Consider the following 24,216-nt stretch of genomic DNA (forward strand, 5'->3'; position numbering starts at 1 on the left):
GACAATAATCATTATAAAAGAAAAAAATCATTGTTTAATAATTATCTACTGATTTTAATATATTTTTCTAACTATTCATAATTATAAATTCATATTTATTTAATCGCTCAAAGAATTATTATTATTTTGAGCGAACAAATAGCACTAAAAATATAATCATTATTTTAAATAATCGTTATTTTTACACTCAAAATAATAATAATAATAATAATTTTTTTAAGAGTTATTTTTTCACTCAAAATAATAATAATTATTTTTTGAGCAATTAAATAAAACTTAAAAATTAATAATTAAAATTAATTTAATCGCTAAAAATCCAGATTTAAGCAAGTATTGTCTAAATTGTAGCCTATTGGTTTTTTTTATCCGGGTTTTCCAAGTGGATGATTTTTTTGTTTAAAAAATAAAATAAATAAATAAAAATATTGATAATCATTATTTATGGTCCCTGGTTTATTAAACAAATTAGTTTCTGTTTTTAGCTACTTTGTTTGTTAATAAAAAAAATTGTAAAAAAATAATAAAATAAATTAATAATAAAAATAAATGAATATATATTAAATTGATAAAATAAAAACCGTTGAAGAGTTTACCGATTTTCATTTACTAGCTGCGTTCCAGCCCTCGCTGGGTATTCTATATCGATAGATATAGAATACTCAGCTGTTGCAATGCACTTTTTAGGGATGCATTTCTAGGGGGTTTTAAACCGAAAAAGAAAATATAGAATTTGAAGAAACACCTTATCCCAAAATGTGTGTATTTTATAAATATTTTACCAATTTAACTCTTAAGCTCTTAACAACCCCTTTAAATGCATCTTCCAGTACGCCCCTGCTTGGTGATAAGGCGCTTCTCCTACTCCGATATTTCTGTCACATCCCTAGCGGCGAGGGGTCATAAAACCCCAGCTAATCTGGAACCATTCCCCCAGCTACCATCGGAGATTAGATTTGCCAGAGAAATAATGGGCAGCGCACGGAACCTTCTGTTGCTATCCTCGTCCCGTTTGCATGGGCATGGATATTTGGAGCACGCCCGCGGACAGCTGGAGGATCTCTTCAAGGGGTGAGCCAGTCCAGCCATCCATCCCTCCTTCCTCTTATTCAAAAATCTTGTCTCTCCTGTGTCCAGAGCCAGTGTCAAGACCGTGCTCTTTGTGCCCTACGCTCTGCGGGATCACGACAAGTACACCGCCACCGTTCGCGATGCTTTGCAGCCGTGGGGCTACACCGTGGAGGGACTCCACACGAAACCGGATCCTGTCCAGGCCTTGAGCACAGCCCAGGCCATCTTTGTGGGCGGTGGCAATACCTTTGTCCTGCTGCGCACCCTCTACAAGCTGCAGCTCCTGGAACCCATCCGTGAGCTGGTCCTGCGCCGCGGCCTACCCTATGTGGGCAGCAGTGCCGGCACTAATGTTGCCACACGCTCCATACACACCACCAACGACATGCCGGTGGCCTATCCCCCGAGCTTTGATGCCTTGGCCCTGGTCCCTTTCAATATCAATCCGCACTATCTGGATCCGGAGGTGGGTAGCCAGCACAAGGGCGAGACGCGGGACGAGCGGCTGGAGGAGTTTGTGGCCTATCACCAGCTCCCGGTGCTGGGACTACGCGAGGGCACCAGTGTGCGTGTCGAGGGGGAGAAGGCGACGCTGCTGGGGGATCGCAATGCCAAGCTTTTTAAGGCGTAAGTAGGGGAATCCTCAAGGAAATCCTAAGAGAATCCCAGGAGATTCCTAGAATTATATATTCTTTCAATATTTTTCCAGCGATGGCAATACCCAGGAACTGGCCCCCCAGGCGGATCTCAGCTTCCTGCTGCAACAGGAGTAGAAGAATAGCAGACACAGGCACTAAGGATAATATCTACATTTATTGTACACAATTTTTTGTATTATTTTGTATTCTGCAATAACAACAATAATATTCCTAAACGTACAGTAATTCTAAACTAACAACTAAAAGTAAAAAAATGGTTTCTTTTGGGGGAAATTAACCCTCTAGGCCTTAAAAATGCCTTGAGGCCCTTATTACATTATTCACAATTTCAAAAATAATATAAATAATAATAAAATCAATATTAAAACAATGATTTCATTTCCATTATAGTGGAAAGTGGCACTAGAGGGTTAACTGTAGCAATAAATTAAACGGATTTAAGGCAGAAATAATCCTATTCGATGCTAAAATGGTATCAGAGGCATATATTATATAAAAGACAAGTGAGCGAAACCGGTAATATCATTTAGAAAGGGTTTCCTTTAAGGAACAAGTAAGCTTTTGTCGTCTTAAAAGTTAGCTCCCCAGGAAATAAAGTGCAATGTCAAGTCTCTTCTAGGTTTAGGATACTCTGGGCAAGTATGTTAATCTCCTTAAATCTAGACACACACACACTTTTGAGGCAAGGCGGCATCTGTTCTCTCTCTCTGGCTAGCACTTAGCTTAATTAATTAATTATTATTTTGGGGTTTCAGTAGGGGAATCGTAGTCGTAAAGTTAAAGATAAGTATTTACATTACACCATTTTGAGCATTGAATGTTTCACTTTTAAAAGCAAGCAACAACAGGAATTGCCTAGGTCTAAACTCTAAGTTTCGGTTTGAGATAGGTCTGCTACAGGATGCTCAGGGGGGGCTTATTATTATTTATTTATTTTTATTTGTTTCAAGGAGCTAACACAAGTCCTGTATAAGATCTAGATCTAGACACAAACAGACTAAAGGCAATCGAATGAATAAGATGCCTAACGGCAAAGCTATACTAGAGCTTACTTTAAGCATCTTATTAATTTTATTATCCTTATCACACTCTCAGGCACACACACACACACACACACACACACACACGCGCGCGAGGCATTCAGTCAGTCACACCTGGAAATCTATGTGTAAGTTTAAAAAAAAAGGAACTGATGATATTACAGGCAGGCGCTGGAACTAGAGCTGAAGCTGTAGCTGTGTGTGCTATTTGTGAAGAATACTTTTATCCTCGTAGCGTATGATGGCATCGCCAATCTGCTTGCGCGACGCCAAGTGGATGCACTGCTCCCTGCCACAGCGCTCTGGAAGACCGCTGTCCGCTGGCAGGGAACCGCCCCGCGCCAAATGGTTGCGCACATTCTGGCCAAAGCGCAGATTTGGCTCTACGCCGCGCAATATATGCACCGAATGCTGGGCCGCCACAAACATGTCCAGGATGCTTTCCACCCCAGCGGGTCGCGGTGCAGCCTCACCTGTAGACGGCGGCAGCAGCAGCTGATCAATGTCCAAATCGCTGCGGATGATGGGCAGGCCCTGCGGATGTAACAGCTTACGGGCTGTCCGAAAAGAAAAAAAATTCTGTTATAAGTACAAATAAATCTCGGAAGGATTAACCCACTCACCCTGCACATAGTCCCGGCTGTAAAAAGCTATCACATCGTGATTCCTGCGATCAAAGTAACCGCTGCTCTGGCTCACGTCGCAGGTGTCGCACTCCCGGCAAAACTGCGCCCAGCGGCACGGATACATCTGGAAGCCAATGGGCGCATACACCTGGAAGCCCTGGATTGTGTTCATGCGCACCCGGTTGAGGAAGTCCGCCTTGAAGCCCATGCCCGGTGTGGCCAGCAGCACCAGGGACTCAAGTCCCAGCTTGGGCAGGGCCAGGTCGGCCACCACCAAGCTGAGCAGCTGCCGCGGCCCGTACATGGAGGCGTGCAGGAGCCAGGCCTGCGGATCTACCGGATCGCTCAGCTGCTCCGGCAGACGGATGGACACCCAGGCTATCCGCGAACCATCCGTTTTGTATTTGGAGGAGAGATCCAAAGCCAGAGTTTTCAAAGCCTTGAAGGGATCCTCGTCGCCCTTGCTGGGCGATTCCAGACGATACAGGAAGATCTGTGGGGGTTAGATAATTATTATATCTAAAGATTCAACCCTTCACCGCCATCTTACCTGCAGCAGGAAGGTGTTGTCCTGGTTCTGCATACAAATCCGCTCGTACTGCTCCACAAAATCCAAGGCATCGGGCACCTGATGCTCGAACGCCGGCATTAGCATGGCAATCCGTGTGCTCTCCGTGACATAGGGCGAGGGCACCACTTCAACACGGCCCAGGGGCTTGACCACATCAAAGCTCTTGACCAACTGCCGGCGACTGCGACCGGATCCCTCCACCAGGCTGAGATGCAACTGATAGTCCATGCCGCGGGTGGCATCGAATTTCTTGTAGGCACTGTGCAGGCTGTGATAGCTTAATCGGGGATGCTTGAGGGCCGCATACTGCAGGGCAATCTCCAGGACCTTGGCAAAGTCCAAGGCCTCGATACGTGAGAGGGGGGCCACCGCATGCTCGGCATTGCCGTGCGGCAGGAAGCTGTGCGTGGCGTTTAGGAGTTGCCATGTGAGGATGTCGTGTCGCGTCTCCGGCGCACTTGGCGGCGGCACACCCAGCGGCCACCGGATCTCGAGGATCTTGTTTGAAATGCTGCCATTGGCAATGCGATATGATTTTTGTTCCAGCGCATAGCCGCGCTCCTGCACCAGCTCCAGGTGATGCTGTCCAAAGATTATTTAATTATTTATTTATTATTTATTTTGTATTGTTTATTTTCTTACCTTGGAGTAGTAGGCGTGCAGGCGATAAAAGTCTTCGGGCGTCTGAACGGGATACACGGTGCTGGCATTGCGGAAGGCCTCCTCCTTGGCCAGATCGCTAAAGTCTCGATGTCGTCGTCCTGGAGCATCCAGGGCATAGCTATACTGCCGCATTCCCTGCAAGAAATGAATATAATGAAAGCCATTTAGTAGGGAGGAGAGCACAGCGCCAGTTGGCCAAGGTCAAGGGCAAGTTCTGGGTCTGGGTCTGGGTCTGGGCTGGGTCTGGGAATCCCACGGCTCGCTGCCAGATGGGGATCTCTCTCTCTCTCTCTCTTTACGATCCATAAAAGCCGAGCGAGCGTAATTAAATTAACAATGTCGCTCTAAATGGAGCAGAGGATCGGGGTCTGGCTGTTCCCTCCTCTGCAGTTTCTTTCTCTGGGGGAGTAGGAGTAGCAGGAGGAGTAGGAGGTGTGGTAGGATCATTAAAATTGCCGGCGCACATTAATCAATTCCCCGCGTTGCAGTGCAGCAGCGTCGTAGCAGCTTTGATGCCGCCGTTAAGCAAACTCTCTTGGTCAGTTAATTAAACGGAAAGGGTGCAAAAAAATATTTAAAGGAGGGGAAAAACAGTCAGGCTTTTGTTTAAACAGTTGCAGTCAAAAGAAAAGAAATATCTAACAAAGATTGTCTTTACAATATATATGAAAAAACTGGGTTTTAAGGAAAATATATAATAAATAAAATATATATTTTACCCTACATCTGAACTAGAACCCTTTGGGAATTATACGTGTCGATGGGAGAGTACATTTTTATATATTATAAATTGTTATTATATATGTGAAATAGTAATTGATTTTAATATGTTACCTCTCTATCCCCCAAAATAAGTTATGTTTATTGGAGTCACAAGTATTTAAAGTGCTATTGTGTTTACCTCAACTGTACCGGGGACCACACATATCACATAAATCATTCCCTGGACGCATAAATAATCGCGAATCCACAAACAAATCCAACGGAATCGGATTCGAAACCGAAATCAAATGAACATGAGATGCTCCTTATGCTCTAAACAAAGTTTATTCATGTCTCTTCTGCGAAATCTAAGCAAAACTGTGTGTTTATATACAAAAAATAAGTATAATCAATAGTCAGAAATGATAATGAGTAATGCAAAAAAAAAAAATCGAAAAGATTAACTACAAACTTAAAACCAAAAAAATCTTTGGAAATCAATAATAAATTTTTGTAAATATAAATTAATAAACATTTCAATTAAACAAACTTAGAAGAGGGTTTACACCAAATACGGTAGTCTCTGGACAAGGATAAATCGACTCGCCTGCTGATGCATAAAAGTATGGTACTGGGTATATAAAAATACAATATTAAATGGTTTATATCAAGGAATTAAGAACTGTTTTCAATCTTTGATTTACCGAAATAAAAAGTTGTAAACAGTTCTTCGCTCGACTATTCTGGCAGCTGCTCTCAAACTGTCACGTCGCGAAGTTTAACACACAACACACACCCAACACATTCACACAGCACACACACACTTAATCGACGGCTGAGAAGAAATTGTGTTGTTGCTACTCGGAAATTAAATAAACTGAGTTGTCCATCAACCTCTAGAGATGCGCGAGGATGGTTTCTTTACCGCTTCCCGCTCTGATTTTCCCCTCAACGTATTTATGCTTTTTTCCCCCACAAAAAAAATATCTGACGCACGTTGTTGGGTGTGAGAGTACTTGGCTACTTGTTTTCATTTCGGTTTTTTTTTTTTTAAATTTTTTTCTGGGGATTTTCAGGGTCAAAGAGGGAATTTTTAGGTTTGTTCCAAAAGAACCTATTAACTAAATCGGGGTAAATTACACTAAATGTATTATAAGACATATAATATTATTATTGAAAATAATTTTAAATATTCTATAAAATATAGGAACTAAGAATTCAAAATCCAATCCACTGTTATTGTATATCAATGAACTGATTTCTTTCCTAAAATTGAAGTACTCGTGTGTCTGTGTGTGAGTCTTTTTAGTCAAAAGCAAATTGTTTAAATAAATAAATAGGCATGTAGGAAGACGGAACCGAGCAGAAGCTAACTGAGAAGGTATTAAAAATCAGGCTGCGAATTAATTGAAGAACGCACAATGCCCACCATCTCGGAGTCTTTTCGGTGCCAAGTCAGTTCGTATTTGGATCGAAGAGGGTAAATATATTTAATATATTGGTAGCCAATTATTTGTACTTATTTGTATGGAAAAGTTTAAGCTTTGATTTGTGTTAAGTCCAAAGTCTGCGTTCAGATTATATCACATTTAATGATGAATGTACATATTGTATTATTCTTTTATTAACAGAATGCGAAGTTCATAACAAGAAACTCTCTCTTTCGTTGGTTTTTGCTTGTACTTTGCAGGCAAAGAGAGAGAGAAAGAGAGAGAGAGAGAGAGAGAGAGAGAGAGAGAAAAAAAAGGGAGCCAGAAAAGCAAGTGTAAAGCGAGAGAAAAAAATCAAACAGAGATTTTTTTAAAATTAAATTATTAAATTAATGTAATTATTAAAAGAGAACTCACTTGAAAACTCTCCTGGCAGCCGGCAACCCGACTGGCATACTTGACGCACCGCCCTATGTTGACGCTGTGGTCGCCAGTGCTCCCGATCCGGACGCAGCGTTCCAGATTGTTGCGCATCTTGCGGATAACACTGCTGCTGAGCAGAATGCCGGCCTCCAAGGAGCAGTAGTTGCGATCACTGACACCAGGTGGCACCTGATCCTGATCCGGATCCAAATCCTCACCAGGTGCTGGTTCATTTGAACGAGCAGTCAGACCGATACGGGCACCACCCATATACAGATCAAACGTGATGCTCATGTGGTAGAGGAGCTTGGTCAGCTTGCGGGCATCCACGTAGACATTGTCCGGGACCAGCAGGAAGTAGTCATACTCATCCAGGTAATTGTCGGCTATGTACTTGACCACATGGAAGGGACGCCGACTCTCCTGGGTGTCCGTGAAGCCGACAATGTTCTTCAGCTTGTAGTTGGTCTTGACGCTGTCCGCGTAGATGAAGAACTTGATCTTGTTCACCAGGTGGGCGGTGGTGCGATTGAAGGCAGTGGCAAAGGTGTTGATGTGCTCCTGCGAGGTCATCACCCCAATGAAGATCTTCTCGCGGATGCCCAGCTCTGAGGAGTAGTATCGGGGTCGAATCACATTCTTTACCTGTCCGGAGATAACGAAAAATATATGTAAATTTAGTTTATGAATTAACATTAAAGAATAAAGATTTAAAAATAATTTTAAATAACTTTTTTAAACTAAAAAGTGAACCACATAATGGAGGGAATCATATTCTTTGGAGCTTGGGGAAATCAAAGGCCTGAGGAAAATGTTTGGATTCGTAATCAGAGCTGGCATTGGCTTCCCAGAACCGATTTCAAGGAGATCTCCCTAATAAAGTTCGTATATCTCAAGTAGATCGATCGGGTCGGGAGTCACGTCCTGGGGCAGAGCCAAGATATTTTAAGACAGTGTATCATATTACCCAGCGCAGGGAAAATGATAAGCAGATAGCTCTATGCTATGGACGTGATCCCTAAAAAGTTAAAGTCAAAAGTTGTATTTGATAAATGAAACACAAGTGGCTTGCCCACCTGCCAATTTGTATTTTTTTTATATTTGGGGTCTTTTATCTGCCCAATTACATCAATTCCTCCACGCTTATGTACTTATGGCGACTACCTCATAAAGCGAGTACTTCAAGTGGTTCCCTTTCCTTCTTCGCTTGGTTTTTGTTTCGTTCTTTGGCCACTTGGGAGAGGCAAGGTTTTAATTTGTATTTTTTGTTATTCTTTTACTACCAAGTAGATGACTGTTCAAAGTTTGAGGGGGCCGTTGAGGAATTCCCCTCCGCGCGAATATACATAACATATATCCATTATCTGGCAGCGAAACAATTTCCGATTGCGTTTCTCAGAATGCCCACAAACGATGATAGTGTCACTTTTAGGGAGTTAATGCTCTCTGACATTTGGATGGAATATTTCTAGTTATTTATTGTGTCGCAAGCAAGACATGTGATTGGGCTCTATTTTTCCTAGTTTTGCACAAGGAAAGGGTTAACTTTTTGCCAGTAGCTTTGAAAATAGAAAACTAATCGAATAAAGTCATCGATAATATCTAAGATAAGCCTAACAATCGATGACATTTAAATTTTTTGGCGTACGATATATATTTTTAATTTTAAATGGCAAACTTTTTTAAATTTCCTTTAAAAAAACACAAAAATCCATAAACAAAATGTTTTAAAATATATAAAAAAGACTAGTACTTGGCGAGTAAATACTTCCTGCATAAACAAAACTCTTAATCATTTTTACTGCGAAACTAATAATTTGTTTTGCCTAAAACTTTACGTATTGCCAAGTATTTCGGCTTGTGAGTCACTGTGCAAGGTGCTTGGCAAAGATTTTCGAATGGGTAAACACTCATTTAGCTTGGCCCCCTTGGCCAATTTTGCATGCATGCCACTGACTTTGTTGGGTAAATTATTGGGCGTCCTCCGAGACGGAGACAGAGACCGGCAATTGACCCTAAGAGATGCTCCTCCTATAGCTATAGCCACCTGCTCTGGCCAGCGAAACTCCACCTGAGCTCGTTAAATAAACAAAACGCCAATTGCCGGGTTGTGCAATAGTCTACAGGAATTATGGCTAATTAAAAATCATTCCTAATAGATTTTTAATAACTGCAAACAAGCTGTTTGCTGCCAGGTTTATATATATGGCATAGTTAAGCGGCGGCGGCGGCGGCGCAGGGTCAGAGCTTCTATTAATAATATTACTTCATGTTTTTTTAGAAAAATACTCTAAAATTCTGAGGGAGGGATCATGGCCATGAAATTGGTAGAAATAAAAAATCTATAACAGCCAAAAATTCATTAAATTCAAATTGGAAAGCGGGTTCGTCTTAGTTTTTAAAAGATTAACAAATCTGTATACTAAATTTAAGGATTTTTTAAATTGCATTTTTTGTCGATTTTTTTTTTTTTTTAATTTTAACGATGTAACCTCTTATGAAATTAAAAAAAAAAATTTATACATTTTTTTTCTTTCCGAAAAGTGCTAAAACGATTTGGCTGTTGATGCTGATCAAGAATAGCGTTTTTAGCATTAGACTAAAATTAGAATACCCTCATATCATTATATTTTTGTAAACTTTAAAGAGCATTAAACATTCGCTTACCTAAATTTTTGATTTTCCCCTTCGATTTGTTGTAATAATTCTTAATTTTTTAATTTATGATTGAAAACACACACTCATTGTTAAATTGTTTTTTTGTGTTTGAGTGTTTTACAGTCCTTGGATCTAAGGCAATATTGAAAAATAAAAACTAAACAAAAAATGGACGTTGTTAGCAAATAGACTCGTCTGTGTCAGCAATTAGCAGTGATCATCTTAATAAATATAAATACATAATTAAGGAAGCAACTGATGCTGGGGAAAAAGGGTAATCAATTCCAAAATCGTAAGAAATGATTGTTAAGGAAATAATTAATAATTAAACAATAGTTTCAAGTACTTAAAATTAATCAATACAGACATAAATGAAGGCAATTTACGATTTTAAAGCTTAGTTAAGATAGTTACTCCAATTACAATTTACAAATTACAAATTACACTTTTATTTCTGTGCCTTTGACACTTAATTTCAATATCGATTTTGGATTCAAATGAATTGCAATGCAGCAATGGAGTACCCAGTACTTATGCCATAAATGCAGTCGCTGGTGGTTTAATGGGTCCATGTGGCGCTTTAATTACCACGCTGGGGTCACAGCTTGATCCCATCGCCATCGTATCGCATCGTAACGGATCGGACCAAGTTCTGACCTTGTGCCAATAGCACAGACGCGGACAGACAAGGCCGGGGGAGGTAGGGGAGCAGGGGAGGCAGGCGCAACGCACATTTGCCAATCATCAACTGTGTAAATATCGGGCGAAAGGTAAACCGCGGGTAAAAATAACAGAAAAAAAAAAAAAACAACACATCCATTTCGGTTGAGTTTTTTGGTTTTTTTGTTTTTTTTATGCGTTTTGTAGCGATTTTTGGGTAAATAAAAATGCTTTTCGAATTATGAATGATGCATTGGGGAGATACAGTGGACCTTTGGCTATTTAAGGCACGAAATAATATTTTTAAAATTAAATAGAAAGTATATAGCATATGTATCCTATGAGTTATATTGTTTTGAAGGGATCTTATATTGCTTAAGCAGGAATCTATTTTTCGAGAAATAAAGTCTTATAAAATATAGAAAAAATAATATATCGCGTAAACTATAAATGCAGTATCCATTTATTGATATTTTGTGAAACTCTTCCCATAGCAAGAGCAGTTACAAAAACAACCTGACCAGAATCTAATATTTTTGATATTTAAAAATTCGATAAATCAAAGGTTACGAAATTTTCTATATCATACTGTGTACGATATTTAATTTATCGATTTATTATAATCAAATAAACCAAACTTTAAAAAAAAAAATAATTAAACATAAAAATAATTATAAAAATATTATAATATTATTTGTAAATATATAAATTAATATTGTGGGACATTTCCACTGTAATTTTTAATTCCGTAAATTCCGTAACAAGGCCGGCCATCATGGAGAATTCACTAAAAGGTTTGTTCACCTGAACAATGACTTCGCATCTTTGAATCGCTCGAAATTCCACATAAAATGCTAATAAATTTTCCCGGCAGCTAAGGAAATCAAGGAAATCTGCCTCGAAGAGCTCGTGGGCGGCATGAGGAATACATATTATAGGGGTGAAAATATATAACCAAGAGAGCCAGTAACCAATAACCTTGTGACGTAATGACAACAACGGAAGTGAGCCAAAATGTTTCAAGTGAAAAGAATATAGTATATAGAGGTGAAGCTAACCAGGCTAACCAGTCCTTATCGACGGCTGCCTTATCTGTAGATATTGCCAAGACGACGTCACCGGCAGCCGAAACAACGGGAATACAAATAAAACAAAAAACGACAGCAACAAAAAACAGCATTTCCAATTTCAATTTCCATTCGACAAAAATTTAATTAAACACACACACACAGATAGGGAGATTCCATATTTGTTTACTCGCCGCCCTACTAATAAACCCCATTCTTTGATCACCTTCTGGCGGCCAGACAAAATATTAATAAAGATTTGAAATAAAAATGTACGAGTCTAGTAGAATTTTCAAATATATTTTTAATTAAGATTCAAGTACTTACTGTTAGAGAATAAATGAAACTGAAGGTTAAAAAATAAAACAAATATTTAAAAAGAAAATCGTTGCAGTTGTAACATTAAAAATTGATTATTACTTATAATAATAAAAAAAATACATCTGGAAGAAAACTAAAAATCAGAAACTAATTAATGACAGCCCTAATGTGCTCAATAGAGTATAAATATACGATTCGTTTCATAATTGAATCAATTACTTCAAGCTAACCCCAGTGTCTTGATCCGATAATTTAAATAATTGACATTAAATACAGTTCACTGACGTCTTTCAAGGCTATAGAGGAGGCAATAAATAACAGGGAGAGTGCATTCAGTTAATCACTGGTATTAGTATCGATAATACGGCTATTAAACAGTCACCCAAACCGGATTCAAAGGCAATAGATCACTTTAACCGTTGACAAATCGCTCGATTCGCTTCGCTTCTCTTCATAAATTAAGTATGTCGAGTATGTAAAGCAGGCTTAGTCTTAATCGCTGGCTAAATATTTAAACATTTCGACTAGCCTCATTTCTGCCTATCATTACACGGTGCTTACGAGGGCAAACACAAACTAAGTAGTGGCCATATAAAAAGTAGTACTACTCACTTTGGGGCTATATCTGGAGATTTATTGCACCCCCAAAGCCGACGACAACGACGACGACAAGGGCCATATAATCACTCTGTGGATTTTATCGCGTCCTAAGTTCAAGTTTAGACCAAACCTGAATCATCAGGAGGCGTCGTCCAAGGGGTTCATTTTAAATTACACAATATTGCCACAAGCTCACACGCACTATATGCTTGGAAATCGATTAAAACAGATTAGTTTACTAAATATTTTCCTAATTATTTTGCTTATTTATTGGCTTTAAAGAGACCTCAATCATTACTTTATATCTTAAACTAAAAACAAAGAAAGAAATATAACATTAAAATTTCTATGATACGAGTTTCGGATTTATTTAAGCCTTAGTTTTTCCAATTTCCTTTACGGATCAGGTGTATATATGTATATATATCCTCGGCCTCGGTAAACCTCGACTTGTTTTCCATTTCAAGAGAGAGAGAGAGAGAGAGCGGGAAACTGCAGCTGCAAATTGTATTGGATGGGACAAATCTTAATTGGGACAAGTGCGAGTTCTCCTCCGTTCGCTCGGATTAGTCTCGTATCGTCTCGTCTGGCGACGCTTGTGCCAATTGATGTGCCCTGTACTATGTACAGTCTGCCCTCGAATAAAGGCCATAGCAGCGGGCACCGGAAATGCGACGCGCTTTTCAATTAAGCCCACGCCAAGACGACGCTCTGGCCGATCCGGGTGAGTTTCAGAATCCATAACGTTCATTACATAGATGTGGAAATGTAAGCCTCACAAACTCCGGTCTCCCATGGCTAGCCTCTAATCATTGTAAATTAAATTCGAACAAGTTGGTTTATATTTATTAGGCGACTTACTTTAGACTTAAACTACTAGTTTATTACGGACTAAATCGAAAAATTCTTGGGCTTAATAAATGCATTTAATTCGTTTGTTTAGCGAGGGCAAATATTTAATTAATTACGAGACAAAATGTGATAGGTTAAGACATGAAATATAGTTAGGCTTCTAATTTAGTTTAATTTAAATCGATGTATATCATTATTTTTGTATAACTTTTCGGATAAATCAAAATTTAAAAATATCATAACTAAGCCAAAAATTTAAATTTCCATTTTAAGGAAAAAATCAAAATTTAAAAAATCTATAACTCAGTCAAAAATGCATTAAACTTAATTCGGAAAACTGTTTTTTTTTTTAGTTTTTATAAGGTTTATAAATCTGTGTACTAAATTTTAGGGTTTTTTTAATGTAATTTTTTTTATCACTTTTGAAATTCTTAACGATGTATAAAATTATGAAAAATATATGAAAAAAATTATTATTTTTCCGATATAGCTAGAAAAAATCGCCTATTAATGCTGATCAAGAATATATGTATATGATTTATGGTGTCGGAAATGACTCCTTCACTGACTAAAATCATAATACCCCACTGAAAGGGTATAAAAAGACTAAAGTCTAGACCAGAGTCTGAGACTCTTAAAAGGTGCATTAGCACAACTTTAACTTTAATTTTATTGCATTTTTATTATTTTTTTATTTGCTACTTGGTAGATATGCTTTCTGAAGTGACAACCTGTTAACAATTGAGGCCTTTAGCTGTTGCCAAGTTTTGTGGTTTCCTTAATTTACATCCCCCATGGGCTTTTTTCTGATAATGCTTAGTCAGGGATGACAATTTCGATAACATAATGATCATCTTTGTAATTATTTCACTATGGCTTAAATTATTGAATCTTCTTATCGCTTGTGATATATATTTTCTGGTACAAAGATTATCGTATCTCTGCCAGGGGTTTGCTTAATATATATGTCTGTATATATACATACATAGGTGTATTAGGCGTGTTATCGAATTATACAAATTTTAATAAACCTGACTTATTGCTTAACATAACAGAAATTCTTTACCCGGTTTATATTCAGATTACGCATAATCTTAAAAAAATTATACCGAGAGGATTATCGGAGCGACATTGGAAAAGGAGGTTTTATTCAGTTATTGGATTCGTTTTCGTTTTCAATTAAAATCTTAGGCAACCTCTTGCCACCCGTACAGCCGATAAGCGGTTTTATTTATAGACCTAGTGCTAGTGCCAGCCAGCTCCAGCTGATAATAAGTCGAGCGAAGAAACCGAAAACCCATTGATCTGCTCGCAACAACTATTCTTTACTATTCTTAATAAAATACATAAGCACGGGAAATTTTTAAAAATATTTATACACATAAAATTTGTCTAGGCCTTACTTGCCGCCGGAATGCATGCCAGCCGAGAGCATGTACTTGTCGAACAAGTACTCGCCCACATCGCTCTGGGCCCGCTCCAACTGCCTTATAAAGTCGGCCAGGACCTTCTGGCCATCGACCTGCTCCTGCAGGAAGTTCGCCTCTATAAAGTCACACAGATTGGGATCCGACTCTTGGCCGGCCAAGGTATGCAGATCGAGCAGATGCTGGTTCACCTCCAGCTCCATTCGCAGGGCGTGCCTCAGCGCCTCTAGAGAGCTGTCAAAGCTTGGTATCGGCTCAGGGACACTGCTCAAGATGATCACTCCACCGCGCTTGTTCATGTACTTCATGATCTTCTCGGCATGCTCACGCTCTTCGGTGCTCGCCTGCAGAAAGAAACCGTGCAGGCCCGGGGAGCTGATGTCCGACCTGTCAAAGTGGTAGGCCTAAAGGAGGGGATCGATTTTAAAATGGGTCTACGATGGCCCGAGAGCTCTCACCATGGCCAGGTACTGGTGGCACGCCTTCAGCTCCATGTTAATCTGATCGTTGAGCTTGCTCTCGCAGCTCTTGGCAAAGTTCTGGCGCATCAGCATGCACATGTGACGCCCTATGCTTCGAAAGGCCATTCCTATTCCCATTTATTTCCTCCACTTTTTGTTAATTTCATCTGAAAGCCAGAACACAAAGAGAAGGGCTGACTGAGTTGGCAGCTTGACGCCAGGTGTCGAGAGATTCGATCCATCGATCTCCGAAGGGGTCACATCATCCTATCCCCTCCTAGGTTGGGAGTTCAAAGTGCTGCCGGCTCTGATTTCACTTAACTTCCACTTAGCAATACCGTGTACACAATAGTATATACACACACATATGTATATGTATTATGTGTAGCTCTGTTTCCAGATATGTTTGCTTTAACTTCAACAAGCACACACCACACACGGGCACACACGCGGGCCACGCTAAGTAAACCCAGTTATTGTCTTTTATTAAGTGAATGGAAGTCGACTTTTGTCCGAGTTTTGTATAATCTCGACGTTGCTCTTTCAGAGGGTATTGGCCCGCCTTCAGGTGCAATGTAAATTTGTTAATATATTAACTAATATTATATAATATAAAGAAATTTAGAGAAAGCTCTATTGATTTATGGGGTATTTTTCGTATTCTTTTCAATTTTTTAAATGTTTCAAATACTAAACTTTAAGGCAGAGATTGTACTCTCTTATTTGCTATTGCTTGTACATTGCAGCCAGATCAAATATAACATAAGAAAGGTAGAGAGATTAATAGAAAAAAGATTGCCAAAATAAAAGAGTTCTGTAACTAATATTTTACAGAAAAGCATGTAACACCCGTAAATTATGATACATTTAAAGGGTATTAGTCATGTCTATGCTCTACACACCCACTTCAAAAAGAAAAACACTCAAATATTATATATTTTATACTTTATAATTTTTTTCAAAGGAAGTTTACTGATGATTTTGATGGTTTGAGAGCTTGAGTGTTATACTAAGCTTCAGGGTATTGACAATTTGACGGTCACTTGAAAAACTCGAGTTTAAATTCTGAGACACGCGTGCGAATGAGTCGTAGACATTATGATCACAGCCTATAACCATCCCCAAACTGACTGACCAGACAGGCATACACTCTCACACACACACACACACACACACACATTACGCACACACCAGGGAAATGGTGACTCTTGAGACCATGTGCGCCTCGTAAAAAAGGCAATAATAAAAAAACAACTAAGCATTTTCACCACCGTCTGTCTGAGGGGGTAAACGAGCCGAAAAAGCCTCTTAAAAGTTATGCAAATTACCAGGGAATTTTAGTAACTAACCGAGAATTAAACATAGTTTAAAGGGTTAGAAACAATCTTAGTAATAATTTTAATGAAAGGGGATTACTTCTTGAGACTTGAAAGCTGTTTTAAAGTTCTAAAAATTATTGAAGAAAAATGATCCACATTTTGGCGGAGGCAATTGACGAATTATGTTAATTGGGAAACAGGTTTAGTTACCACAAAATCAACCCAATAATTTCATATTAATCCTAATTTTTTCAGCTCGAAAGTCAGGCGTATATTTAATAATTAAAGCACATAATTCAATTACGTGTTTGCCGCCATTAAAGTTCAAATTGGGACGAGTGTGACAGCTTCGGTGACACTTTTACATCACCTCCGAAAACCTCAAAAAAAAAAATTATGGCAAGACAATCCAGTTTGCGTTGTCATAAAAACGTGCAACAAATTATTAACAATATAAAGCCAGAAAAAAAAAATAAATTTATATGTATAAACGCAAAGCTCAGCATATGGAATCAAAAGTGGAAAAAAAAAGAAAATAATCAACATAATTTGCTGAACATGAGGTGGAAAAAAGCGTACGTACGCCATAAGAAAATATTTAATCGATTTGAGGCTCTTTTTTTTTGTTCATGCATTGTCCAAGAAAATGTTAATTCATATAATAAAATATGCAAAATTATTAAAATTAAATATTTGGTTTCTGTGTCTAAATAATTTTCAGAAAAATAATATTAAAGTAAACGTAAGAATATTCCCAGGAATTAGAAGGTTTTTAAATATTTCGAAGAATATTTAAAATTAAAATTGATAAAGAAATTTCTTGGTTTTATTCATCTTTTTAAAACCAATAAATTCCGCGAAAAAAAATCGGAAAAATCGGAATTTCGATAAGCTTTTTCAAAAACAATAATCACTTTTAGCTCTTATAATTTTGTGAAATGTTATACACTTTTTAAGGTATACAGAGAACAATGAGGCTACACATGAATCCAGTTACTCATATTTCCTAGAACTACTTTTCTTAAAATTTCTTTTCCATTTAAATCTAATTAAATCAACCGAAGCCCAGGAAAAAAATAAATGAAAAGTAAAGAGAACTTCGGTTACACGTTACGGCTTTCTGCCCAATAAATAAATAACAATAAATAAATAAATAAAGAAATGGGCGTGAGCAATGGGCGAATTTCAGAGTCGATAAGGAACAACAACAAAAACACAAAAAAAAAGTATATAGAATGACGTCTGAAAAAAATTGTGAAAATTTGACACTAGGCAACAGGGTCGGTCTCCCAGTCTCAGTCTCCGGCCTCAAGTGATCCAACGGGGAACAAGGGGTCATTGCACCCGGGAAATACTTTAAACAATATGTGAAACAAAAATGCTCGGTGTTAATTACAGGGCTCGCTCGCAAACTGTAACTGGTTGATTAAGAGGGGGTTTTCTCTTGAAATCAGAGAAGGAGCTCCACATGTGTTTAACGACCCACAGAGCCCGACAATGTACATACATATACGTTTATACTTTACAGCCGTAATACTAAATCCAATATTAATAATTGAATACTTTTTGTTTTATTGAAGGGTTACTAAGTTCTGAAATCCCAGCTGTCCAGTGTATTGTTCCAGCGATAAGCAGGAAGGTCAATAAATCGCTATCAGCAGCAGGCACTGATGTCTGATGTCCGATGCCTGATATATGAGACTTGAGAGCACGCTGCCGCCGCCAATGACGACGACGACGACAACGGACACATTTGCATTTTTGGGTTAGCATTTCACGGGGATTCGGATTTAGGAAATCGGATATTGGAGGCTTGCTTTAAAAAAATCATAAAATACATATCATTTATTAAAGTAGTTCAATCGAAAATAATGTTTGAGTGTAAGCTCGCTGGCAAAACAGCGAAATGAATCAATTTATAATTGATTTAAAATATGTATATTAATCGATTTATAATCTATCAATTAGAAAAATATATACAAATTGTAATATATTTCAAATATAGTGAAATGTAAAGATGTAAAAGAGTTTGAATAAATATAAATATAAGCTGGCAAAATGCCGGTATTTATAAAAGTTTCCGAAAAGCATTTCCTAACTTAACTTTTTAATTTTAAATTTAATTTAAAAATAATGCTTGTATGTACATATATTAATTAATGTGTTCTCATGCTAGAATATTAAGATATATTTGAGTGAAACTTTTACCTGATTTGAATCAGGATATACGGAAAATTTCAACATCTGCATGTACTGAAAACAAAATATGATAAATGAGCGAATAATATTAATATGAATTTATTATCTCATGCAGGTAATTATCAAATTGTGTAGTTGTACATTATATTTAGATATAACTGATAGAAAACGATATGGGAAACACATAAAACCAATCAAACACAATTCAATAACTAAAGAACTGAAGAAATCGAAAGTTAATTTGATATTTTCAATGTTTGTGATATTTTATGAGGAATTTTTCTTGTTTCTTAAATTTCCCTTTTGGACTTCAAATAAGGATTATATTTATATTTTCCTGCCTTTAAAAGGATTTTTTTAATATCCTAGCTCTTCAACAAAGCCCCAAAACCGTCTCAAGTGTAAATAACAATTTTTAGAAATAATAATATAATTTGGAATAATTTCTTATTTTATATGAACATAAATACATATATAATTTATGGAGTTCACACCTGCTTCTTGGCCTCCAGCGGCTTATTGATGAGGTTCAGATGGGGCTCAAAGTCCTGGCCAAAGCGCTCAATCAGCAGATCCTCAGCGGCCTCCTGTGGACACTCCTCCTGCTGGACCAGCTTCAACACGTCCGGGATATAGCAGCTGAGCAGGAGGCCCAGGAGCAGGCCGACGAAGAAGTGTTGTTTCCGGCTCAGCACGGCGACTGGTCTCCGCATGTTTCCCACCTCCTCTTGCCTCTCCTCCTTCCAGATGTAGATATGTGCTTGTGTGTGTAGAGGATATCGAAAGGGAGCTGGTAGTGGCTATGGCAATGGCAATGGAAAGGAGATGAAGATGCAGAGAGGGGATGGGTGAGTGATGCGTGTGCGAGGAGGAGCAAAAGAGAGAGAGAGAGAGAGCGGAGAAACTGGTGTGCAGAGGAGAGTTTAAGCCAATTGTCATATGCACATTTTCGCTGCTTCTTATGGCACTTGTTGCTGCTTCTGTTGCTTCTCCTCCTTTTTGGTTCCGCTTCGGTGGCTGCTTCTCCTTCTGGTTTTTTCCTGCCTTTCCTTGATCTTCGCTCGCCTTCTTTTTGGATTCCAACAAGTGCTCTTGCCGCCGGGCCTGTTTATTTTATTTTTGGCACTTTTCGCTCTCTTTTCGCCGCACGCACTTCTTTCGTCGCTCTCTTCGCGGTTTCTTTTCTTTCATTTTCGATACATTTTCCGTTCAGAACACCGCACTGGGACAGTTCATTTATTGAACCCTTTTTTTCACACCAAACAATTTGGCGCAAAAATTTCGTATCGCTTCCAGCGCGCGCCTGGTGCGGGGGGTAGTGCGGAAAAAATAATACAAAAAAATTCGAGCGCCGGCCCGGTTCCACTGCGCGAAAAGTAAACAATAAATTAGAGCTGGAAAGATCTCGATGTCGTATCACAATCGATATTGACTCGTATATATCGATGTGGTTTTCAAACATCGATATTTTTAGTTAGAGACACGATCGACAAGGCGCGGCGTTGCCAGTCCGCACAACTGTCACAGCAAAAAGGCGCCAGAACGGAGAGGGTGCGATATTACACGATAGTTTGCGATTCTTTCAGAGTTTCGGGAGCTATTTAATTTCCAAAAACTCTTAAATAACTAATAAAGCTCTGAGTATATTTTTTTATAATTATTATTACTATTTTAAAATAAATTCTTTAGCGCTACCGATGTATTTATAACATCGATAGTATCGATAGCGAGATCGCTGTTTTTGCAGCTCTGGAAAAGGCGCCAAAACGCAGGGGCACGCAGCTGTAAATAGCATTTCGCGGACACAAACAACAAATTGCGCGTTCAGTTTAGTTTATTCACCGAAAAAGCGAACAACAAACACCATGGATGTGGCAGATGCTCAGGTCGGCCAGCTGCGCGTCAAGGACGAGGTGGGCATCCGAGCCCAGAAGCTGTTCCAAGACTTCCTCGAGGAGTTCAAGGAAGACGGCGAGATCAAGTACACGCGGCCGGCAGCCAGCTTGGAGTCGCCCGATCGCTGCACCCTCGAGGTGAGCTTCGAGGATGTGGAGAAGTACGACCAGAACCTGGCGACGGCCATCATCGAGGAGTACTACCACATCTATCCGTTCTTGTGCCAGTCCGTGTCCAACTATGTCAAGGATCGCATTGGCCTGAAGACCAACAAGGACTGCTATGTGGCCTTTACGGAGGTGCCCACCCGGCACAAGGTGCGCGATCTGACCACCTCCAAGATCGGCACGCTGATCCGCATCTCCGGCCAGGTGGTGCGCACCCATCCCGTCCATCCGGAGCTCGTCTCGGGCACGTTCATGTGCCTGGACTGCCAGACGGAGATCCGGAATGTGGAGCAGCAGTTCAAGTTCACCAACCCGACCATTTGCCGGAATCCCGTCTGCTCCAATCGCCGTCGCTTCATGCTGGACGTGGAGAAGAGCCTGTTCCTGGATTTCCAGAAGATACGCATTCAGGAGACGCAGGCCGAGCTGCCACGCGGCTGTATACCGCGCGCCGTGGAGATTATACTGCGCTCGGAGTTGGTGGAGACCGTGCAGGCCGGTGATCGTTACGACTTCACCGGCACCCTGATTGTCGTCCCGGACGTCAGTGTCTTGGCCACGGCCGGCACCAAGACGGAGGCGGGCTCTCGCCACAAGCCCGGCGAGGGCATGGACGGTGTGACGGGCCTGAAGGCTCTGGGAATGCGTGAGCTCAACTATCGCATGGCCTTCCTTGCCTGCAGCGTTCAGGCAACCACGGCTCGGTTTGGCGGCACGGATCTGCCCATGTCGGAGGTTACCGCCGAGGACATGAAGAAGCAGATGACAGACGCCGAATGGCACAAGATCTACGAGATGTCCAAGGACCGGAATCTCTACCAGAACCTAATTAGCAGCCTCTTTCCTTCGATCTACGGGAATGACGAGGTGAAGCGGGGCATACTCCTGCAGCTGTTTGGCGGCGTGGCCAAGACCACCACGGAGAAGACTTCCCTGCGTGGCGATGTCAACGTGTGCATTGTGGGCGACCCCAGTACGGCCAAGTCTCAGTTCCTCAAGCAGGTCTCGGATTTCTCGCCACGTGCCATTTACACCTCCGGCAAGGCCTCATCGGCGGCGGGTCTGACGGCCGCCGTGGTCCGTGACGAGGAGAGCTTCGACTTTGTGATCGAGGCGGGCGCCCTGATGCTGGCTGACAATGGTATCTGTTGCATCGACGAGTTCGACAAGATGGATCAGCGCGACCAGGTGGCCATACACGAGGCCATGGAACAGCAGACCATCTCGATAGCTCGTGCCGGCGTCCGGGCCACTCTGAATGCCCGCACCTCGATCCTGGCCGCTGCCAATCCGATCAACGGTCGCTACGATCGCTCCAAGAGCCTCCAGCAGAATATACAGCTCTCGGCTCCGATTATGTCCCGTTTTGATCTCTTCTTTATCCTGGTGGACGAGTGCAACGAGGTGGTGGACTACGCCATTGCCCGCAAGATTGTCGATCTGCACTCTAACATCGAGGAGTCCGTGGAGCGGGCCTATACCCGGGAGGAGGTGCTGCGGTATGTGACCTTCGCCCGCCAGTTCAAGCCTGTTATAGGCCAGGAGGCCGGTCGCCTGCTCGTGGAGAACTATGGACACCTGAGGCAACGCGACACGGGCACGGCGGGACGTAGCACCTGGCGGATCACCGTGCGCCAGCTAGAGTCCATGATCCGGCTGAGCGAGGCCATGGCCAAGCTGGAGTGCTCCAATCGTGTGCTCGAGCGGCACGTCAAGGAGGCCTTCCGTCTGCTCAACAAGTCCATCATCCGCGTGGAGCAGCCCGATATCCATTTGGATGATGATCAGGACCCGGCTCTGGACATGGACATGGATGATGGCATTCAGCCGGATCTGGATATGGAGAACAATGGAGCGGCCGCCAATATGGACACCGAGGGAGGCTCCTCTGTCCCGCAAAAGAAGAAGTTCACGCTGTCGTTCGAGGACTACAAGAACCTCTCCACAATGCTGGTGCTGCACATGCGCGGCGAGGAGGCACGCTGCGAGGTGGAGGGCAGCGACACTGGGATGAAGCGCAGCGACGTCGTCACCTGGTATCTGGAGCAGGTGGCCGAGCAGATCGAGTCCGAGGATGAGCTAATCTCGCGCAAGAACCTCATCGAGAAGCTGATCGATCGCCTGATCTACCACGACCAGGTCATAATTCCCCTCAAGACCAGCTCCCTGAAGCCGCAGTTGCGAGGCAGGGGCGACGAGGAGCCGCCGCTCGAAGACGATCCCCTGCTGGTGGTGCACCCCAACTACATTGTGGAGTAACATGCGCTTCTATTTCTAATTTTTTTTTGTCTTTTCCTCCATTGTTAGTCCTAAGCCTAGACCTAAGCTGAGAATCGTTCAAATAAAGGTTCATCTCGAGTTCCATGTTTCTTTCTTTCCCTTTTTAATTGTACAGAAGATGCGTGGCTAGATGTTGCAAGAAGGCGGAGATGGAGGCTCATCCCTACTTCTCAAAGGTGTAGTGCTTGACGCCATCGGCGGGATACTGCTTGGCGGCCACCGGGCGATACATCTTTTTGTCCTCCAGCCAATAGTACAGGGCCAGGCAGCCGGACATCACCCCCGCAAAGCACAAGAAGTAGTAAGAGTTTTGGTAGCGCGGCTGTTCCGCCTGCGAGTAGCGATCCTCGCTGTACAGATCGTGATCCGCCGAGATCTACCAGAAAAATACTCGTTTAGTAGCTGGATCAAGGGGTTCCATGGCTTACTTACCGGCTCGTGCTGGTTGCGCTTGTGCTCCGGATAGTCCCAGGGATAGTAGTTGTCCTTGGCCTCCACGCCCAGGCCGCCGCCCACCTTTGGATAATCGCCATAGCCCAGGCCGTCGTCCGCATAGGGCCTGTACTCCTCCGGCAGCAGATAGTACTTCTTGGCCGCCTCCAGGCGCTCCTTCTCCGTCTTGGGATAGGGGGCGGGCTTAAAGTCCTTGTTCCAACCAGCCACTGTCCAGGCAGAAGGCAGGTGAAGCAATCGCAGGGGGAAACAAGAAACGATTCAAAGTTACGTAAACAAAAACAGCATAAAGCGGGCCTTCTCGGGCTCGGTTAAGGGGGCTATGGCGATACTTACTGCTGCGCACCGCCTGGCGGGCCAAGGCTGGATTGGCGGAGCAAAGCTTCTGGGCCAGGCACACGGTTTTCACAAACGCCGACATCGCAGGCTCTCTTCGAAATTCGCAATATTTTCTTCTTACAGTCGGACCAGGCGAGACAAAACAGCTGTTGCGGATGTTTTAGCGATAGTCGTGGCGATGAACTTTCGTCTATCGATAGGTGTGGGTGGAAATATACGAATAACTGCTAGTATTTAGCTTGTTGCGAAAGTTGACGCTACCATTTGCGTTGCTGGAAAAAGTTTATGATTTTTGAACTAGACGCCAAACTAATACGATTACATTAACAGTGTTT

At 41.3% G+C, this 24,216-nt stretch overlaps 5 protein-coding genes across 5 annotated transcripts; 2 read left to right on the plus strand and 3 right to left on the minus strand.

Annotated features, from left to right (window-relative positions):
- The first annotated feature begins 639 nt into the window (after window positions 1-639).
- On the plus strand, window positions 640-1,942 carry LOC108079420 (probable alpha-aspartyl dipeptidase). Its single transcript, XM_017173747.1, has 4 exons — window positions 640-755; window positions 828-1,068; window positions 1,135-1,695; window positions 1,778-1,942. The coding sequence occupies exons 2-4, from the start codon at window positions 968-970 to the stop codon at window positions 1,839-1,841; spliced, it is 726 nt and encodes a 241-aa protein (XP_017029236.1). The 5' UTR covers window positions 640-755; window positions 828-967; the 3' UTR covers window positions 1,842-1,942.
- On the minus strand, window positions 1,863-20,127 carry Chpf (Chondroitin polymerizing factor). The gene is made up of 6 exons (XM_017173746.3): window positions 19,241-20,127; window positions 7,177-7,827; window positions 4,607-4,762; window positions 3,944-4,546; window positions 3,391-3,886; window positions 1,863-3,324 (listed from the first exon to the last, which is right to left on the minus strand). The coding sequence occupies exons 1-6, from the start codon at window positions 19,457-19,459 to the stop codon at window positions 2,972-2,974; spliced, it is 2,478 nt and encodes an 825-aa protein (XP_017029235.1). The 5' UTR covers window positions 19,460-20,127; the 3' UTR covers window positions 1,863-2,971.
- Window positions 14,647-15,440, minus strand: Fer3HCH (Ferritin 3 heavy chain homologue). The gene is made up of 2 exons (XM_017173748.3): window positions 15,226-15,440; window positions 14,647-15,171 (listed from the first exon to the last, which is right to left on the minus strand). The coding sequence occupies exons 1-2, from the start codon at window positions 15,364-15,366 to the stop codon at window positions 14,740-14,742; spliced, it is 573 nt and encodes a 190-aa protein (XP_017029237.1). The 5' UTR covers window positions 15,367-15,440; the 3' UTR covers window positions 14,647-14,739.
- A 185-nt stretch (window positions 20,128-20,312) lies between the features above and the next one.
- On the plus strand, window positions 20,313-23,167 carry Mcm6 (minichromosome maintenance 6). The gene has a single exon (XM_017173703.3). The coding sequence runs from the start codon at window positions 20,612-20,614 to the stop codon at window positions 23,066-23,068; it is 2,457 nt and encodes an 818-aa protein (XP_017029192.1). The 5' UTR covers window positions 20,313-20,611; the 3' UTR covers window positions 23,069-23,167.
- On the minus strand, window positions 23,164-24,195 carry ND-ASHI (NADH:ubiquinone oxidoreductase subunit ASHI). Its single transcript, XM_017173709.3, has 3 exons — window positions 23,879-24,195; window positions 23,522-23,751; window positions 23,164-23,465 (listed from the first exon to the last, which is right to left on the minus strand). Exons 1-3 carry the CDS (start codon window positions 23,961-23,963, stop codon window positions 23,253-23,255), a joined length of 528 nt encoding a protein of 175 aa, XP_017029198.1. The 5' UTR covers window positions 23,964-24,195; the 3' UTR covers window positions 23,164-23,252.
- Between the last annotated feature and the right edge of the window lie 21 nt (window positions 24,196-24,216).

The sequence above is a fragment of the Drosophila kikkawai genome, chromosome X (assembly GCF_030179895.1).
Source record: "Drosophila kikkawai strain 14028-0561.14 chromosome X, DkikHiC1v2, whole genome shotgun sequence".
Classification (NCBI taxonomy): Eukaryota; Metazoa; Arthropoda; class Insecta; order Diptera; family Drosophilidae; genus Drosophila; species Drosophila kikkawai.

What these genes read in the sequence shown, in the direction of transcription:
- LOC108079420 (XM_017173747.1), top strand. Translation starts at nt 968, where the DNA reads ATGGGCAGCGCACGGAACCTTCTGTTGCTATCCTCGTCCCGTTTGCAT. An exon ending in CTGGAGGATCTCTTCAAGGG is followed by an intron (nt 1,069 to 1,134) that starts GTGAGCCAGTCC and finishes TCCTGTGTCCAG; the next exon opens with AGCCAGTGTCAAGACCGTGC. An exon ending in AATGCCAAGCTTTTTAAGGC is followed by an intron (nt 1,696 to 1,777) that starts GTAAGTAGGGGA and finishes ATATTTTTCCAG; the next exon opens with CGATGGCAATACCCAGGAAC.
- Fer3HCH (XM_017173748.3), bottom strand. Translation starts at nt 15,366, where the DNA reads ATGGGAATAGGAATGGCCTTTCGAAGCATAGGGCGTCACATGTGCATG. An exon ending in GCCACCAGTACCTGGCCATG is followed by an intron (nt 15,172 to 15,225) that starts GTGAGAGCTCTC and finishes CCCCTCCTTTAG; the next exon opens with GCCTACCACTTTGACAGGTC.
- Chpf (XM_017173746.3), bottom strand. Translation starts at nt 19,459, where the DNA reads ATGCGGAGACCAGTCGCCGTGCTGAGCCGGAAACAACACTTCTTCGTC. An exon ending in CGCTGGAGGCCAAGAAGCAG is followed by an intron (nt 7,828 to 19,240) that starts GTGTGAACTCCA and finishes ATCTCCGGACAG; the next exon opens with GTAAAGAATGTGATTCGACC. An exon ending in TGCACGCCTACTACTCCAAG is followed by an intron (nt 4,547 to 4,606) that starts GTAAGAAAATAA and finishes ATCTTTGGACAG; the next exon opens with CATCACCTGGAGCTGGTGCA.
- Mcm6 (XM_017173703.3), top strand. Translation starts at nt 20,612, where the DNA reads ATGGATGTGGCAGATGCTCAGGTCGGCCAGCTGCGCGTCAAGGACGAG.
- ND-ASHI (XM_017173709.3), bottom strand. Translation starts at nt 23,963, where the DNA reads ATGTCGGCGTTTGTGAAAACCGTGTGCCTGGCCCAGAAGCTTTGCTCC. An exon ending in CCGCCAGGCGGTGCGCAGCA is followed by an intron (nt 23,752 to 23,878) that starts GTAAGTATCGCC and finishes CTGCCTGGACAG; the next exon opens with TGGCTGGTTGGAACAAGGAC. An exon ending in AGCGCAACCAGCACGAGCCG is followed by an intron (nt 23,466 to 23,521) that starts GTAAGTAAGCCA and finishes TTTTTCTGGTAG; the next exon opens with ATCTCGGCGGATCACGATCT.